This window comes from Erythranthe guttata, chromosome 9 (genome assembly GCF_056151865.1).
Source record: "Erythranthe guttata isolate IM_541 chromosome 9, IM_541, whole genome shotgun sequence".
In the NCBI taxonomy this organism is placed as follows: Eukaryota; Viridiplantae; Streptophyta; class Magnoliopsida; order Lamiales; family Phrymaceae; genus Erythranthe; species Erythranthe guttata.
The window spans coordinates 16,198,146-16,215,000 of record NC_142541.1 but is presented as its reverse complement, the minus strand read 5'-3'; the positions used below and the strand labels follow the sequence as shown (position 1 = coordinate 16,215,000).

Here is a 16,855-nt window from a genome sequence, read left to right as displayed (position 1 = left end):
CTCATTTTCTACTGTTCTTTCCAGGATGTTCGATAATTTCATTTTTATATTTTTGATATTTTTAGATGTTTTGAAAGATGGGGGTGGGGTTGGCATATTTTCTCTACTTTTCTTGACTCTTATCAATCTAATGGTAAACATGTTGCTGTCTTTCAGGTTTTCCACCACACCAAGAGATTGGGATGCCTTCTTTATCACCTACAATGATGGAGGCATGTGTCTTTCTGTAGTCATTCAAATCATATCCTTATTGTGTATCCATAGTTATCATACTAAGTTCATTTTTTTCTCCAATTCCCCTCATACTAAGTGTTTGCTGTTGTCATGAATGTAGGGTAATATTGCAAGGTGGTTGAAGAAAGAGGGTGACAAAGTTACTCCTGGAGAAGTACTTTGTGAAGTGGAAACTGTGTGTTCTTTTGGTTATCTCTTTAGCCTTCTCTTAAGTTCTAACTGAATGTAATTCTATGCTGTCTTGTAAGTCTGATTTCCATTTTTGTATTCTTAAGGACAAAGCAACGGTGGAAATGGAATGCATGGAGGAAGGATATCTGGCAAAAATTGTGTGCGGGGATGGTTCTAGTGGGATTAAAGTTGGTGAGGTAAATATCTGAAGTACATGATTTTTTATTCACACTTTCTCTCTCATATTCAAAGTGTTTTCTCTCGACATATGTATAATAGGAAATACAGAATCAGATCATCACTTGATTGAAGGTTTTAAAATCGATTCTTAAATCCTATCCTATTATGGTGTTGATGACTTCTAAGGCCCTTATTTGATTTGATAATCTTTGCTTTGTTGCTTGTTATCGTTTACTTGGATCATCTGATTTCAGATGGTTCAGTTCGGAATTTTCTTTTTTAAAAGATGAACATATGTTCCATTTACACAAGTCAAAGTTGAGTACGTAGTGTCAATATACATCCACAGTTGAAGACAGAATCTGCTGACAAAACCATAAGAAAGTGGCTAATTTAAAAAACAGAAACAGAGTATTCAACAGGCTACAAAAACTGTTCGAAACATAGAATTACAACCTTTTTTTTTAGTGACTGATCGAAGTATTTGACTAGGTAATTGCCATAACTGTTGAGGAAGAGGAGGATATTGCCAAGTTTAAGGATTACACCCCTTCAACATCAGATGCTGCACCCGAAGCTCCGTCTGCTCCAACTCCACCAAAGCAAGAAGTTTCAGAAGTGCCTGTTACTTCAGCAGAGCCAAAAGCTTCCAAGCCTAGTACACCATCTTCGGGAGATCGTGTTGTTGCTAGTCCTCTTGCTAAGAAACTTGCAGAAGATCACAATGTAAATTTTAGATGCTTTTATCTATTTTGATTTCATGTTACATATATGTTGAAACTTATGCATTTTCATGTGATACCGTTGCATTTCATTAATTCAGGTATCTCTTTCAAGCATCAAAGGAACTGGTCCTGATGGGCGTGTTGTGAAGGCTGATATTGAAGATTATCTTGGTAGTTATTCGCTATTTGAATTGTTTCTCTATATTCGTGTATGTTAGATCTGCTTGTTTTCTAGAGCTCCCTTTTATTTTAAAACAATCATCAGCTAATCTGTTTTAATTCTCTCTTCTGTAGCTTCGCATAGTAAGGAAGTTTTAAAAGCTCCTAAAGTTGACTCCACAATCTCTTCTCCTCTAGATTACACTGACATCCCTCATTCACAAATTAGAAAGGTAACTCGCATTGAGAGTTTAACATACTAATAATTGCAAGAGTATTTTTAGAATATTATTCTGAATAATCCACTGGTGTTGGAGTGCTGGTGGCTAAATAATAAATATGTGAAGAAAAAAAAGGAATGCTAAACCACAGATCAACTTTAGCGTCTCAATTGTCGTCGTTCGTTCTTTATAGTAGCTAAAATATGTTACCATCTGTGGCAGGTGACAGCATCACGGTTGTTGCAATCAAAACAAACCATCCCACACTATTACCTAACTGTGGACACATGTGTTGACAAGCTTATGGAGTGAGTCTGGAATATTCTGGAAATGGGAATAACCTACTGTCGGATCTGCCTTAATTTATACTTTTTTCTTCTGCAGATTGCGTAGCCAGCTGAATGCATTGCAAGAGGCTTCGGGTGGGAAAAGGATTTCCGTTAATGATCTCGTTATTAAGGTATGGGTGGCATTTAGCTCATTTGATCAGTCTTACTGTGTTTGAATAAATTGAGTTTTGCCGCATTCAATTAATTTAACAACTATTAACTGCAGGCCGCTGCTTTGGCTCTTAGAAAAGTTCCTCAGTGTAACAGTTCATGGACAAATGACTACATTCGCCAGTAAGTATACTCGACAAACAACGAGTTATTTAGTTAGCAAGTCTTCTATCTGCAAAATCTTATGTGTCCTGCTGTATACTGTACAGGTATCAGAATGTGAATATTAACATAGCTGTGCAAACAGACAATGGATTGTACGTACCTGTAATAAGGGTAAGTCATTTTCTGTGATATATGCAAGTCGTATATAATCCCTCTTTCTCCTCGAAAGTATTATAGTTTAACGACTATTTAACCACAAAAAAAATACAGGATGCTGACAAGAAAGGTTTATCAAAGATTTCTGAAGAAGTCAAGTATTTTGCTCAGAAAGCAAAAGAAAACACATTGAAACCAGCAGATTACGAGGTGAAACAAAAAAGAAAACGTCATCAGTATCCAATCTAGAATAACTGGTAGCTCGTTATACGAATTCTTAAAATATCCTCTTTTGCAGGATGGTACATTTACAGTATCAAACTTAGGAGGGCCTTTTGGCATCAAGCAATTCTGCGCTATCATCAATCCACCACAGTCAGGCATTTTAGCAGTTGGCTCCGGTAAGTCGAGTATTTTAACTCCTCGACATTCATATAATTCTTTTTTTTTTTTTTTTTTTGTAATAACTCTCACTTTAAAATATTTACGAGCAGCTGAGAAGAGAGTAATACCTGGTATCGGTCCCGACCAGTTTAAGTTTGCTTCATTCATGCCTGCGACACTAAGCTGTGATCATCGTGTAATTGATGGTACTTTCCCCGATCTTGCATACGTGGATTAATATTAAACCATCGCTAATCTAAACCGTAATCTAATATTTATATGCTAATGTTGTGTTTAGGTGCCATTGGAGCAGAATGGTTAAAGGCCTTCAAAGGTTACATAGAGAATCCAGAGACAATGTTGCTTTAAAATTAGTTTTTTACAGCTCTCGCTCTAAAAATTCTTGTGCTGTGATCACAAATGCAATCACAGATGTTCTTTTTTTTCCAAACTTGTATGTAATAATGTTCATTCTCAGAGGAACTATTCTAGGAGGGTAACAACATATTCTTTGAATAATGGGTGTCGGTTTTCCCAGGCAAATAATTTTTGGTTTTCGCTCGTCTCCGTGTCTCGAGTGCCAATTAATTGCGAGTAATTTATTACATATTCTGGATTTAAATAGATATACTTGAAATATTCTTTATATACAATAAAGTAAACCATCAATGTTAAACCAAATGTGTTTGATTTAAAGAAAAACATGTATTCGCAATATATACAGTTAAACCTCTATAAATTAATACACTCGGGATTAGTGAAATTCTATTAATTTATCGAATTATTAAATTCTTGAGTTAATAATTTAACACGTTTTCACCGAGTCGGGACCGAGAGAAACTATTATTTAATCGAGGTTCTACCGTAATAACTTTAGCAAGTAACTTACCGATCTTGCCCTTATTTAATGAAAAATGTTTTCCATCTTAACCAATCTTCTGTCAATAGTTAACGGAAAGTGTCAACGAAGGAAGGATGATTATGATATGAATTTGGAAGATGGGGACTAAATTTGTGAATTTAAGAAAAGAGAGGACTATATTGGAACGATACTTAAATACGAGGGACTGGTAAAGGATTTGGGCTATATAAATTTTCAATTTATCAGTTGCATTCAAAAAGTGCGGGCAGATCCTTCCCAAATCACTAAACCCTCGTCACCTCAGAGCGCTCACTTGCACCGACGAAGGATTGCATTGCACCGGCGAAGGATGGCGGAGAAGGAAGATACTCTAATGACGGAGGCGGAGAAGGTAGATACTCTCATGACGGAGGCGGAGAAGGAAGATACTCTCATAACGGAGGTGACGACTATTTCTTCCTCATTTTCCCTTGTTTTTCTGTATGATTTGGGGAACTCATTTTGGTGAAACTTTTGTTCGGACGATAAACTTTTGTTCGGACGATAAAATTTTGTTCGATCCATAATTTCGACGATCTGTGAAAAATTTGTTTGTTGAATTGATGCACATACTGGAGAGATACGTTTGGAATCTGTATGTAGGTGCATATACGGTTTTTGCAAGAGCAATTATGTATATATGCTTCTTCTTTTGTCTGAATATTCACTCGGACCAACACATTAGACTAATTAATTTTGTACTGTTGTTATTTTTAACAGTTTAGTAGTAGAGATTTTAGTAGTTGAACCTTAAAATTCAAGTGAATGACATAAAGTATTCCAGTAAGTAATGTAAAAATGGAAATAAGAATCCATTTCGGCTCAAAATTAAACTTCTCAGTTTACATGATGTTTATGTTGGTTGTAGTTACTAGATTTTACTTGAGTTATTTCACTCCATTGGGATGTTAATTACTTAATATCGTTCCGGTTACATGTGTTTTCATAATTTCAAGTTCCGTAAATCAGGGTTGGGGTTGTTGGGGGAGTCTGTGATAGTATCGTCACTATGTATGAGTGCAGAGAACATAATTCGGGGAACTTGTACTGTGGAACTTTTGTTTGGACCGTTATTATGTGACAAATGTGTGTTGCTCTAGTTTGTTGAATTGATGCACATACTAGAGAGATATGCTTGTGCTCTGTATATAGGTGCATATATGGTTTTTGTAAGAGCAATAAACTAACGTATTATATGCATCTTCGTTTATATGCTATAACTTGTCTGCTGCACGCATGCTTCCTTTTATTCGTATGAATTATTGATTCTTCATTCTGTGGTTTATTATCTAATATCGGCAAATGGCAGAGCATGTGTGCTACTGCTAACTATGGGCAAGACTCGAGTGGTAGCTCTGTGCCTCTCAAAGAAAAAGCAGCTGTGTTTGGTGAAGTGGTACCTGAAAGTCAAACTGTGATGGGGTATTTTTGTTCTTTCCATATTTCAGTGATTTACATATCTTGTTTTATTGAAGTGTATATCTAGTTATTAGCAGGTTCGCCCTTTAGTAAACACACTATTTTACATTTATTTATTGATTTTTTTTGTTTCTCAGGTACAAGGAAATGATACTTGAAGCAATTTTATCATCGGATAAGCACAATGGCTCTGATTTCGATGCTATTGTGCGTTATATTGAGGTAAGATGGTATCCCATTCTCCCTCTGCTATACCATTTGTGTGCAATAAAATGGATCTATTAGTTTATGAAGTTAACTTAAAGCTATTTGGTTAAATCGAGTAATTGGGATCGCTTGTTAGATCAGTTTTAGAGTGTTAGTGTATTCATTCGAGAGTGATTCACAGATGTTTGTGGAGACGTAGGTAAACTTATTTTAGGCATCAAACCAAAAAAACCTCTCTAAGTGTTCCACAGCTCCTGTTCTATAACTGGATTTTGGACCAAGTTTACTTAGGCTCTTACGAGTTTATATCTCCTTTTCTTTTGCCGTGTATTCAGTTTTAATGTAATTAAATGATCCATCATTGGAGCGACGACAAAAACTTTTGAAGGTTAGATGCATTTCACTAAAACTGATTTTGGAAAATAAGAAAGAATATGTATGTTCATGAAATTGAACTTCAGTTTGAACTTGTTTTCAGTGGTGTGCTTTCAGTTTGAAATTGGCTCCCAGCTAAAGTGCCTAGTTGGTGGTTAACTGACCTTACTCTGGGTTTTGGACTAACGTGATTCCACAATTCTGCATGTATAGTCTAATTCAATTTCTTTTGTTTGACAGAACCAGTATGGCACCCTGGAAAACCTCCGAGAGCTGTTGAGCTCAGAGCTGAATGAACTCATTTTGCAAAGCAAAATTGAGCTGGTATGTGAAAGCTAAAATAGGACTACAGTAATAGATAACCAACATATGGAATAAGATAATCACACTTTTCCATTGCTAATTGTACATCGAAGTCTAATTTTATAACAAAGTATTGTTCGCGCAACATGGTACAGGTTGCACACGTGTACCGGATTAAAGTCAATGTTGGCACACAAACTCCTGCCACTAAAAACAAGGATGTTATGCAGCGTAAATTGCAGGATGCGGCTGAAGAAGCTGCCCGGCTAATAGCCGAGGCAGAAACCAAAGAGAAGGAGGCAGAAAACGCATTTACATACGCAGAAATGCTCTCACAAGTGGCTGATGATGCAAGTGTAACTGTCAGAGTTTTCGAAGAGCTTCTTGCAGAATGTAAGTCGTGCTTCCCTACTCACTCTGTTTCTTCTCAGGTGGCATAATTAATTATTTTTTTCCATCTTTACCCCAACATTAATGATAAATTAATGGAATGAGAAAGGAAAGATCACAATCCACATAACTTGGTCGAATAAGGACCTTTTCCCCCACAAATCAAGACTATTCAATAATTTTCTTAATTAGTATGCATTTACCTTAAACGGCACTTCGAAAGAAACGAAGCGAGTACCTTTTATGTCATTTGTCATTTCAGTCTTGATTTACCTTTAATCTGTTTCTTCGTTTGTGATTTTTTCTTTATCAGATCCTCAAGATGACTAAATCGGCATGCAGATGTTCGGTATATAGTAGAGTTGTTAATATTCTTCGATATAATAGAGTTGATCATTTCATGGTACAAATCCAGTTACTATTTCTTCAAGTTTCATATCTTTTTTTCCGTACATGGCGGCACCTACTCATATTATTAGTGTTTTCATTTGCTTAACACTTGGTTAACCAAAGTAAGCAGGTTCTAATAGCTTTACTTGCTTACTGGCAATATTTGACTTTTGTTCGATACGTTCAAAGATTAAATGTACGTGGCACCTTCTCATATTATCAGTTTTCTCGTTTGTTTAACACGTCGTTAACCAAAGTAAGCAGGTTCGAATAGCTTTACTTGCTTACTGGCAGTATTTGACTTTTCTTCGAGACGTTCAAAGATTAAATTTACGTCACTGGTGTTTAGATCCATATATGTTATATGCAACGCTGGGTCTTGTATAACTAAAAATCAACGATTCTTGACGAAAAATGATATTGTTGTTCTTGGTAAAGGAAAAAATTAATTTAAATCTACTGTATGATTCCAAGTATTAGGGATGTGAGGTAAAAGTAGGGGTGTGAACGAGCCGAGCTCGTCTGTTTTGGTAGGCTGCGGCTCGATTAAATAGGGACAGAGGGAGTAAAAGTTTCGCACTTTCCACCCCGATAATAGCATTTTACACCCTCGAAAGTTGAAACACAATAAATAATCACATAGAACACCATGAATTGAATTTTTAAAACTTAAAGAAGCTAACTTCATATTTATTGCTTTTTTTTCTTTTTCAAAATACAAAATACCCAATTAAATTGTTATTTTATTCTAACCTCAACCTAATTTGAGGGTACAAAGGGCGAGAAAAAAATATCTCATCAAGTTACTTCAAAACTATATTTTATCACCCAAAAAAAATACATATATATTAAATTATAAAAAACTAGAAGAACATTCAATGTTGTCAATTATGGTTCAAAATTCAAAATAAATAAGGATGCGTCTCTATCATAATATAAGAAAATTAATTCTAGGGGAACAAATATTCTTCTTCACATCCATTGCCCAACGTTTCGCTTTGAGACTCATGCGATGATTAATCAACCATGGAATCGTACCTTCACTTGCTGCAACACTATCTATCAGCGGATGAAAACGATAATAACCAATCGGTGTATCGAACAAAACCTTCTCAACTAGTGGGGCCACGTTAAATAGTCTCTGAATGAATGGTGTTTCACGTGATAATCCAATAAACCCAACCAATTCAATCACCTTTAGATTGTTGTGTGTAAAACATTTAGAATTTTCTGGGGTTACTTCAGGAAATGGTGTCCTCTGTACAAACTGTCAAAGACGAATTAACAAATTAATGACTAATAAAAGAAATACTAAACAAACAAACAAGTTACGAAAAAAAGAAGTTAAAATATGTGTACCGGAATTGATCCTGGAAGGTGGCGGTCGAATAGTAAGTAGACTAACTGTGACAGTATGAATAAACATGCACATAAGAACATTAGAACCGGCAAAACAAATAACCTGGCATATACATAGTTGATGATTTAGAACGTATAAATTTTTCAATATTTAGAGCAAAAACTAGTCGATGCATCACCAAATATACGAGTCCCTTTAACAACTATCCTTTTTTGTAAGTCACCTTGATTTTAAGCTCATCGGTTAAAAAGTTGGAAAATTCACCTTGATTTTAAGCTCATGTAAGTTAGGAGATGCCTTGATCAATGATAAGAAGAAGAGAAAGCTTTCGCCAATTTTCGTCACAGTATTCAATTCAAGCCGCTTGAGAGAGTCTAATTGAGGCAAATCACAAGGAACATTTGTTCTTTCAGAAGTCTGACAAAAAGCATTTGGACATGAAAGTGTTAATGACTTATACGACAGAGAGATACAAGAAAGACAGAGAGATACGAGAAAGAGAGAGAATGCTCCACCACCTACCAATGTTTTCAGATTCAATACAAGCTTCACCAGTTGAGCTGAATAACTCGAGTGTTTGTTAGGTTCAAAAATGAAGGAATGACAAAACTCCCCACCAAGTGTTAGCTCCGTTAGATTTGGGGTTTTCTTGAAAGGCGAACTGATTTCCTTTCCTTGATAAGTACACGAGACAAGATTCTTAGCAGATATCTCCAAACTTTCGAGGTTGCAACAGTCCGAAATTTCCAATTCCTTCAAGTTTGCTAATGGATCAACAACTTCAAGATTCTTCGTTGCATTAGAGGCCCTAATGCATAAATGTTCGACACAAGTACAAGAAGCTAACAAATACTTAACCACCTCATCATCTATATCAACATCGACCAATCTAAGCGATCTTAGTGAGCCAAAAACAGGGGACTTGACCTTAAGCTCGCGCGAACGTGATAACAACTTCTCAATGTTGGGAAACTTATAACCGCAATGGAAACCATCCTCAACCGATAAATTCAGTTCAAACACTTTTACTTCCTTCTTCACGGCGAAGTATATCCAACTATCGATGTCACTAGACAAATATCTTAAACGTAAATTAGTAAAACGAATAACTAGGCTATCAACTCTTTGACCCCGATGCAACTTCAGGATATGTTTTACCCAGGTTTTGAACTTTTTCCTTTTAATTACAATTCCTGATCTTTCATCAGCATCATCCAATAGAGTAATATCCCTATCATACCTATCGTCAAATTCCAATTTCCCAGATGTATACATCCATAAATATCTCCACCTACGAGAGAGAACACTAGTCCTCACAGCATCCTTAAGGCTCATACGAGACAGAATATGAATAAGCATATCTTCGGGCAAATCACCAATCTTAACCGTAGCAGCAGCATTTTGTTTTTCTTCCTCCTCCTGCATAATCGCAATTGTTTACTATGACACAATATAAGTAAATAAATAAATAAACAAATGCTGATAAAAAGAATCCGATTGCAAACCTCATGTTCCAACTTTCGTTTCCGCGGGTTTTGTTGTCTATCTAAACCGGCCTTAAGATTGTTCATCTCCATCTCTCACAAGTCTTGGTGAACTAATGTGCTGGCAAGTGGCAAAGGCTGCAGCTTTATCACTGTTCAACTACTGATTTGTTAAAAGTTAAAACCAAAAAAAATCAATGCTTCATAATCATAAACAAGAGAAAAGTTTACCGGAATTGATATATTAACAGGATTCTGAAATAGCGACGAGTAAGCTTAATTGGATTTTAGGGCTGGTGCACAAAGAAGAACTGTACTCCGATTCCAATTCTAGGGCTCCAATTGAATGGTGCTCAAAGACTCAAACTTTGGAATAGAATTCTAAATCGAACTATACTCCGATTCTAAAATAGCTCGATCCGATTCTAAAATAGCTCGATGTCTCCAACTGAATGGTGCTCTCAAAGACTCTAATAGCATTCTGAACGGTGATTTCTTTTCCTTCCAAAATCGGATTTTATTTATTTACTTTTTGCAATAAGCAAAATATAGCTTTTTTTTTTTTTTGTCTTTTTTGTTTTTTTTTTTGTTTTTTTTTTTTTTTTTATAATAACCAATTACCTATCACCTATAATATAAAGCATAACTTACAGCACCCCTGAAATATGTTACAATAACTGTAAGGGTTCAAAGACGTGTAAGGAGAACAACACCAGCAGTAAACCCACCAGTTGGGTTTCCCAGAATTTGCCAGTGCATTGATGTTTTCGTTTTCGGTTTCGGAAGGTAAGATGTTGTCGACAGAGGAAATGTTGTTGTAAGATGGCGTATCTTTTTCAACCTTTCTTGGGAGGCTTGGTCTGACATTCATTAAAAGAACAACATACATTACATTTCGACATTCTAACACAAGTCGAAACACAATAAATAATCACATAGAGCACCATGAATTGAATTTTTTTAAAACTTAATGAGGCAACTTCATTTTTATCACAAATGAGGGTACAAAGAAGTGCGAGAAAAAAAAATCTCATCAAGTTACCACAAAACTATATTTTATCACAAAAAATAAAAAATAAAAATAATAATAATAATAACAATAAATTATTAAAAACTAGATGAACATTGAATGTTGTCGATTATGGTTCAAAATTCAAAATAAATAAGGATGCGTCTCTATCATAATATAACAAAATTAATTCTAGGGGAACAAATATTCTTCTTCACATCCATTGCCCAACGTTTCGCGTTGTGACTCGCGCAAGGATTAATCAGCCATGGAATCGTACCTTCACTTGCTGCAACACTATCTATCAGCGGGTGAAAACGATAATAACCAATCGGTGTATCGAACAAGACCTTCTCAACTAGTGGGGCCACGTTAAATAGTCTCTGAATGAACGGTGTTTCAGTTGCTAATCCAATAAACCCAACCAATTCAATCACCTTAAGATTGTTGTGAGTAAAACATTTAGCATTTTCTGGGGTTACTTCAGGAAATGGCGTCCTTTGTACAAACTGTCAAACACGAAGTGACAGATTAATTACTAATAAAAGAAAGATTAAACAAACAACCACGTTAGGAAAAAAGAAGTTAAAATCTGTGTACCCGAATTGATCCTGGAAGCCGGAAATCGAGTAGTAAGTAGACTAACTGTGAAAGTAAGAATAAACATGCACATTATAACGTTAGAACCGGGAAAACAAATAACCTGGCATATAGTTCATAATTTAGAACATATAAATTTTGCAGTATTTAGAGCATAAACTAGTCGAGGCATCACCAAATATACAAGTCCCTTAAATAACTATCCTTTTTTGTAGTCACCTTGATTTTAAATGGATTTTAAAACTCAATGGGTAAAAAGTTGGAAAATTCACCTTGATTTTAAATTCATGTAAGTTAGGAGATGCCTTGATCAATGATAAGAAGAAGAGAAAGCTTTCGTCAGTTTTCGTCACAGTATTCAATTCCAGCCGTTTGAGAGAGTCTAATTGGGGCAAATCACAAGGAACATTTGTTCTTTCAGGAGCCTGACAAAAAGCATTGGGACATGAAAGTGTTAATGACTTACATATGAGAGAGAGATACAAGAAATAAAGAGAATGCTCCACCACCTACCATTGTTTTCAGATTCAATACAAGCTTCACCAATTGAGCTGAATAACTCGAGTGTTTGTTAGGTTCAAAAATGAAGGAATGACAAAACTCCCCACCAAGTGTTAACTCGGTTAGATTTGGAGTTTTCTTGAAAGGCGAACTGATTTTTTTTCCTTGATATGTACACGAGACAAGATTATTAGCAGATATCTCTAAACTTTCGAGGTTGCAACAATCCGATATTTCCAATTCCTTCAAGTTTGATAATGGATCAACAACTTCAAGATTCTTCGTTGTATTAGAGGCCCTTATGCATAAATATTCGACACAAGGGCAAGAAGCTAACAAATACTTAACCACCTCATCCTCTATATCAACATCGACCAACCTAAGCGATCTTAGTGAGCCAAAAACAGGTGACTTAACCTTGACCTCGCGGGAACGTAACTTATCAATATTAGGAAACTTATAACTACAATGGAAACCATCTTCAACCGACAAATTCAATTCAAACAGTTTTACTTCCTTCTCCACGGCGAAGTATATCCAACTATCAATGTCACTAGACAGATATCTTAAACGTAAATTAGTAAAACGAATAACTAGGCTATCAACTCTTTGACCCCGATGCAACTTCAGGATATGTTTTACCCAGGTTTTAAACTTTTTCCTTTTAATTACAATTCCCGATCTCTCATCAGCATCATCCAATAGAGTAATATTCCTATCATACCGATCGTCAAATTCCAATTTCTGAGATATATACATCCATAAATATCTCCACCTACGAGAGAGAACACTAGTCCTCACAGCATCCTTAATGCTCATACGAGACAGAATATGAATAAGAATATCTTCGGGCAAATCATCAATCTTAACAGTAGCAGCAGCATTTTGTTTCTTAGTAAGCAAAGCATCAGTTTCTTCCTCCTCCTGCAAAATCGCAATCGTTTACTATGACACAATATAAGTAAATAAATAAATAAACAAATGCGGATAAAAAGAATCGGATTGCAAACCTCATGTTCCACCTTTCGTTTTCGTGGGTTTTGTTGTCTATCTAAATCGGCCTTAAGATTGTTCATCTCCATCTCTCACAAGTCTTGGTGAACTAATGCGGTGGCAACTGGCAAAGGCTGCAGCTTTATCACTGTTCAACTACTGATTTGTTAAAAGTTAAAACCAAAAAAAATCAATGCTTCATAATCATAAACAAGAGAAAAGTTTACCGGAATTGATAATAACAGGATTTTGAAATAGCGACGAGTAAGCTCAATTGGATTTTAGGGGCTGGTGCTCAAAGAAGAACTGTACTCCGATTCCAATTCTAGGGCTCCAATTGAATGGTGCTTAAAGACTCAAACTTTGGCATAGAATTCTTAATCGATCAAGGAAAGAACTGTACTCCGATTCTAAAATAGCTCAATCAGAGAGAAGAACTGTACTCCGATTCTAAAATAGCTCGATCAGAGAGAAGAATTGTACTCGATCCCAATTCTAGGGCTCCAACTGAATGGTGCTCTCAAAGACTCCAACTTTGACATTACTAAGTTAATTGGATTCTGACCGGTGATTTTTTCCTTCCAAAATCGGATTTTATTTATTTATTATTGGAATAAGCAAAATATACACTTAAACCTCTATTACCGAGTTAATTTGCTTCCAAAATCGGATTTTATTAATTTATTTATAATCGGAATTAGCAAAATATACAGTTAAACCTCCATTATCGAATTAATAATTTAACAAGGGACGCAAGGGATGGGGAGAAACTAAAATATACAGTAGAACCTCTATTATCGAATTAATAATTTAACAAGTTTTCACCGGAACCGGGAGAAACTAAAATATACAGTTGAACCTCTATTATCGAATTAATAATTTAACAAGTTTTCACCAAGACCTGAAGAAATTATTATTTAATCGAAATTATTAATATATCGAGTATTAATTTATGAAGGTTCTACTGCAGATTTTTTTTTTTAATAATAACCAATTACCTATCACCTATAATATAAAGCGTAAAATACACCTGCACTCTTGAGATATTCGATAATTACTATCACCTGCACTAATGAGATACACTCTTTGAGATATTCGGTAATTACTATCACCTGCACTAATGAGATATGCTAAAATAACTGTAAGATCCACATGGTATCTGTAATTACTATCACCGCTGAAACATTGTCTGAGTCCCTTAACACATTTCACTTAAAAAGAGAAATGCTAGAAAAGATAAATAATTAACGAAAAACAAAAGCCGCTTCCGATATTAATCTAACAACAGTATGACACTTTCAAGACAACACAAGATAAGATAAAAAAAAAAAAAAAAAAAAAAAAAAAAGGTGCCGGAAAAAGTTCGATGCAAAGTTAAGCCAAAAAATTCATCCAATTTCTTGGTTTCGAACCAATTCTAAACACTAAACCAAATAAGCAAAGTTTAGATAAGGATAGATTTCTCATGAAGTAAGAAAGAGCTCCAAATAATTATAAGAGTACAAGCCCAAGCTCCGATGCTCGCAAAACGTGCTTCAACCGATAGTTGTAGAGATAGTAGTGAAGCTTCCCATCACCCGGCCCAAATTTCAGCTCCTTCAAGAAAGTCTCGTTCTGCATTACATCCAACGCATTGAAAACATCGAAATCCTTCTTCTTAGCAACAACTAGAGCATCGTTCATCAGTTGAAGCAAAGGGGTCTTGGTCGAAACATTATAATAAGAATAAGCAGCCTTCAAAATCGAGTGGCTTTGGCTACCAAGTATCGAAGACGGAAGTGTATAAAAGCTGCAGAAGTCGGTTATCTCATGGCTTTCTGGACTTTCAACCAAGTAACTATCCACAACATCTTCCTTCGGCAGAAGCCAATGCTCCACGTCGTCCTCGTCAAAATCGGGCGCAACGACAAATTGGTTCAAATAATTCCTGAGCAAACGAGTCACCGCAGGTACATCGTGCGGCTCCATTTTTCTAAATCCAGGAGTTGCTGTCTGATCTGGCAACTTGTACAGCTTAATCGTACGGCTCATAGTCATTCTTGCACCGAGCCTCGAAAACCCTACATCGATTAGCTTCTTAGGGTTCAAAGACCTGTGCCAGTACTGACAAGTGGTTATCGGTGTAGGCAGAACAACACCAGCAGTATAAGCAGCCTGCCATATATTCTCGAGATGGACCCTTCTAGTAACTTCTTTGATCATTACAGGTGCGAGTCTCTTCGAACGGAGCTTCTTGTGAACGCACAAGAAATTCACCTCCGCCATCATTACAACCTCGTTTCGGGCCCGGATTTTTGCGGGGATTCCTGTAATGAAAGCAACCAGCTTTTTAGAGCTCTTTGCACGCACTCCGATGTGCCAGCTTCGGAAGTAGCCTGGTGGGCGTAGGGCCCACCGGAGAAACTCCTTCGAGTAGTTGAATCGGAACATGTTCTCATCATCTTCGACGTAGTTGTTTGTCAGTAAAGTGTACACCTCGCTGCAGACTTCCTCGGAGTCTAGATCGCATGTGATCCATTCGTATGGAGATGGGAGATTGTAGGGTTCTTGTTTGACTTCGGAAATCGGTGTGGGTGGTTCGATTGGGCCTTCGGTCAGGCTAGAGTCACCGAGATCTTTGAACTGCCCCACCGGTTGGGTTTCCCAGAATTTGTGCCTCTTTGAAAGTGAGAGCGATTCTTGGACTTTTTTCGCCAGTGCATCAATTGATGTTTCGGTTTCGGTTTCTGAAGGTACGATGTTGTCGACAGAGGAAATGTTGCTGTCAGCTGGCGTGTCTTTTTCAGCCATTCTTAGTTGACTTGGTCTGCCATTCATTAAAAGAACAACATACATTACATAAATTCTAACATAAGTTAGATTTACAAAAGTTTAGCTGTAAGATATAATCTTGTACAAGACCAGTTAAATTCTCGTCACAATCGACATGTTTTAGCATGAAAGTTCCCGGATTCTACGAACCCACGCATATGCAACAAAATTCATTCAAATAAAAAGGATATAATACTCAATTTCCATATGAAATCAACATACTCAGTGAACCCATATCGATATATATACACAAAATTAAAAAAATTCAACACTATTTGCTTCGCAAATCCAATCAAATTCTTCAAAATAGCTGACAACGAATATAAGCTTAATTAAAGGACAGTCCATTCACAGAGGAATTCTGAGTCATAAAACCCTAATTCAATCAATCACACAATAATTTTTTTTATTCCTGCTAAAATTGGCATTCTTTCCAGAGAAACCCAGATCACAATTTTACACAAAGTTACTCGAATTGCACAGTAACTGCAAATTAAGCTAAAAACAAGCATTGCTAACTCGCAGTATCGAAATACAGAATATAAGATCTAAAAATCAGCAAAAAATCAATAAAACATGAAATTGGGAGAGCGCGTTACCTTAAACACGATAATCAATCTCCACGAAGGCAATTTACGGAGATCTGGGATTGTCAAGAATTTGGGCAGAGAGAAAATTAAATGGAGATTTATTATTCAGAAAATAAATAAAAAAGATAATATTACATGGAATTTGAGCTGAAGGCAATGATGTTGGGGGGGCAAAAGAGGGATCTTTAGTCTCCCTTAACCCTAACATACATGGGCATTTTGGACATTTCATAGGGCGGACTTTGCAATTTATTTTAGCGAAATAGCACTTTAACCCCTCCTTATACTTTATATTAGCATATAACCCCTTTGACTTTCAATAATTTCATCTTTCTAACGAGCAAATAATTTTTTTTGTCGAACAATAGGAATTGTGTGATTAAATATGATTGTATTTGAGTCGAACTTGAATACTTAATATTAATCTTTTTTAAATATTATTTTTAAACAAATTTAATTCCATACTCTATATAATGCAGCTATGTATTCAAAATTTCAAACTTAATTTATTATATAACAATTTCAATCAAATTGTTAGGTAATAATCCTACTTTAGGTAATATTACTTTTAAAAATAAATTATTATTTGAAGTGGAACATAAATATAATAATAATAAATTTTTAGGTCTCCATTATATAATTATTAATTATTAATTTTTAGTATATAAAAATATAATTCCATATAGG

At 35.7% G+C, this 16,855-nt stretch overlaps 5 protein-coding genes across 10 annotated transcripts in view; 2 read left to right on the top strand and 3 right to left on the bottom strand.

Annotated features, from left to right (window-relative positions):
* LOC105975925 (dihydrolipoyllysine-residue acetyltransferase component 2 of pyruvate dehydrogenase complex, mitochondrial) overlaps positions 1 to 3,396 on the top strand; it is a 5,341-nt gene extending 1,945 nt beyond the window's left edge. Inside the window, exons 6-19 of the mRNA XM_013001173.2 lie at positions 157 to 212; positions 335 to 409; positions 510 to 602; positions 1,078 to 1,311; positions 1,409 to 1,481; positions 1,605 to 1,702; positions 1,913 to 1,998; positions 2,075 to 2,150; positions 2,246 to 2,313; positions 2,400 to 2,466; positions 2,566 to 2,661; positions 2,750 to 2,852; positions 2,946 to 3,041; positions 3,134 to 3,396. Coding sequence (XP_012856627.2) covers positions 157 to 212; positions 335 to 409; positions 510 to 602; positions 1,078 to 1,311; positions 1,409 to 1,481; positions 1,605 to 1,702; positions 1,913 to 1,998; positions 2,075 to 2,150; positions 2,246 to 2,313; positions 2,400 to 2,466; positions 2,566 to 2,661; positions 2,750 to 2,852; positions 2,946 to 3,041; positions 3,134 to 3,204 — 1,292 coding nt within the window. The 3' untranslated portion in view covers positions 3,205 to 3,396. The remainder of the gene's footprint in view (positions 1 to 156; positions 213 to 334; positions 410 to 509; positions 603 to 1,077; positions 1,312 to 1,408; positions 1,482 to 1,604; positions 1,703 to 1,912; positions 1,999 to 2,074; positions 2,151 to 2,245; positions 2,314 to 2,399; positions 2,467 to 2,565; positions 2,662 to 2,749; positions 2,853 to 2,945; positions 3,042 to 3,133) is intronic.
* A 531-nt stretch (positions 3,397 to 3,927) lies between these two features.
* Positions 3,928 to 7,076, top strand: LOC105975938 (single myb histone 4-like). The gene is made up of 6 exons (XM_013001192.2): positions 3,928 to 4,139; positions 5,046 to 5,158; positions 5,293 to 5,377; positions 5,978 to 6,061; positions 6,196 to 6,433; positions 6,744 to 7,076. Exons 1-6 carry the CDS (start codon positions 4,047 to 4,049, stop codon positions 6,758 to 6,760), a joined length of 630 nt encoding a protein of 209 aa, XP_012856646.2. The 5' UTR covers positions 3,928 to 4,046; the 3' UTR covers positions 6,761 to 7,076.
* A 403-nt stretch (positions 7,077 to 7,479) lies between these two features.
* Positions 7,480 to 10,203, bottom strand: LOC105975940 (F-box/LRR-repeat protein At3g26922). 5 transcript variants are annotated; one of them, XM_013001194.2, is made up of 6 exons: positions 9,896 to 10,203; positions 9,686 to 9,824; positions 8,703 to 9,599; positions 8,445 to 8,597; positions 8,180 to 8,224; positions 7,480 to 8,087 (listed from the first exon to the last, which is right to left on the bottom strand). In XM_013001194.2, the coding sequence occupies exons 2-6, from the start codon at positions 9,755 to 9,757 to the stop codon at positions 7,749 to 7,751; spliced, it is 1,506 nt and encodes a 501-aa protein (XP_012856648.2). In that variant the 5' UTR covers positions 9,758 to 9,824; positions 9,896 to 10,203; the 3' UTR covers positions 7,480 to 7,748. The 5 variants fall into 5 exon arrangements, with proteins under 5 accessions (XP_012856648.2, XP_088679274.1, XP_088679273.1 ...); XM_088823148.1 differs by having other exon boundaries at positions 8,180 to 8,282; positions 9,896 to 10,170; XM_088823147.1 differs by having other exon boundaries at positions 8,180 to 8,282; positions 9,686 to 9,816; positions 9,896 to 10,170.
* Positions 10,204 to 10,744: 541 nt separating this feature from the next.
* LOC105975939 (F-box/FBD/LRR-repeat protein At1g13570) lies at positions 10,745 to 13,336 on the bottom strand. Of its 2 annotated transcripts, none has more exons than XM_088823145.1 (6): positions 12,995 to 13,336; positions 12,785 to 12,923; positions 11,787 to 12,698; positions 11,546 to 11,698; positions 11,274 to 11,318; positions 10,745 to 11,182 (listed from the first exon to the last, which is right to left on the bottom strand). In XM_088823145.1, exons 2-6 carry the CDS (start codon positions 12,854 to 12,856, stop codon positions 10,844 to 10,846), a joined length of 1,521 nt encoding a protein of 506 aa, XP_088679271.1. In that variant the 5' UTR covers positions 12,857 to 12,923; positions 12,995 to 13,336; the 3' UTR covers positions 10,745 to 10,843. The 2 variants fall into 2 exon arrangements, with proteins under 2 accessions (XP_088679271.1, XP_012856647.2); XM_013001193.2 differs by having other exon boundaries at positions 12,785 to 12,915.
* Positions 13,337 to 14,011: 675 nt separating this feature from the next.
* LOC105975972 (glycylpeptide N-tetradecanoyltransferase 1) lies at positions 14,012 to 16,365 on the bottom strand. The gene is made up of 2 exons (XM_013001239.2): positions 16,178 to 16,365; positions 14,012 to 15,573 (listed from the first exon to the last, which is right to left on the bottom strand). Exon 2 carries the CDS (start codon positions 15,555 to 15,557, stop codon positions 14,259 to 14,261), a length of 1,299 nt encoding a protein of 432 aa, XP_012856693.1. The 5' UTR covers positions 15,558 to 15,573; positions 16,178 to 16,365; the 3' UTR covers positions 14,012 to 14,258.
* Between the last annotated feature and the right edge of the window lie 490 nt (positions 16,366 to 16,855).

Bases quoted from the DNA above. Each gene is read 5' to 3' on its own strand.
- LOC105975938 (XM_013001192.2), top strand. From the start codon at position 4,047: ATGGCGGAGAAGGAAGATACTCTAATGACGGAGGCGGAGAAGGTAGAT. The intron at 5,378-5,977 runs GTAAGATGGTAT...TTTGTTTGACAG, and splicing joins CTATTGTGCGTTATATTGAG to AACCAGTATGGCACCCTGGA. The intron at 6,062-6,195 runs GTATGTGAAAGC...AACATGGTACAG, and splicing joins TGCAAAGCAAAATTGAGCTG to GTTGCACACGTGTACCGGAT.
- LOC105975940 (XM_013001194.2), bottom strand. From the start codon at position 9,757: ATGGAGATGAACAATCTTAAGGCCGGTTTAGATAGACAACAAAACCCG. The intron at 9,600-9,685 runs GTTTGCAATCGG...GCGATTATGCAG, and splicing joins AACGAAAGTTGGAACATGAG to GAGGAGGAAGAAAAACAAAA. The intron at 8,598-8,702 runs GTAGGTGGTGGA...GCTTTTTGTCAG, and splicing joins TATTGAATCTGAAAACATTG to ACTTCTGAAAGAACAAATGT.
- LOC105975939 (XM_088823145.1), bottom strand. From the start codon at position 12,856: ATGGAGATGAACAATCTTAAGGCCGATTTAGATAGACAACAAAACCCA. The intron at 12,699-12,784 runs GTTTGCAATCCG...GCGATTTTGCAG, and splicing joins AACGAAAGGTGGAACATGAG to GAGGAGGAAGAAACTGATGC. The intron at 11,319-11,545 runs GTGAATTTTCCA...TTACTTTCACAG, and splicing joins TACATGAATTTAAAATCAAG to TTAGTCTACTTACTACTCGA.
- LOC105975972 (XM_013001239.2), bottom strand. From the start codon at position 15,557: ATGGCTGAAAAAGACACGCCAGCTGACAGCAACATTTCCTCTGTCGAC.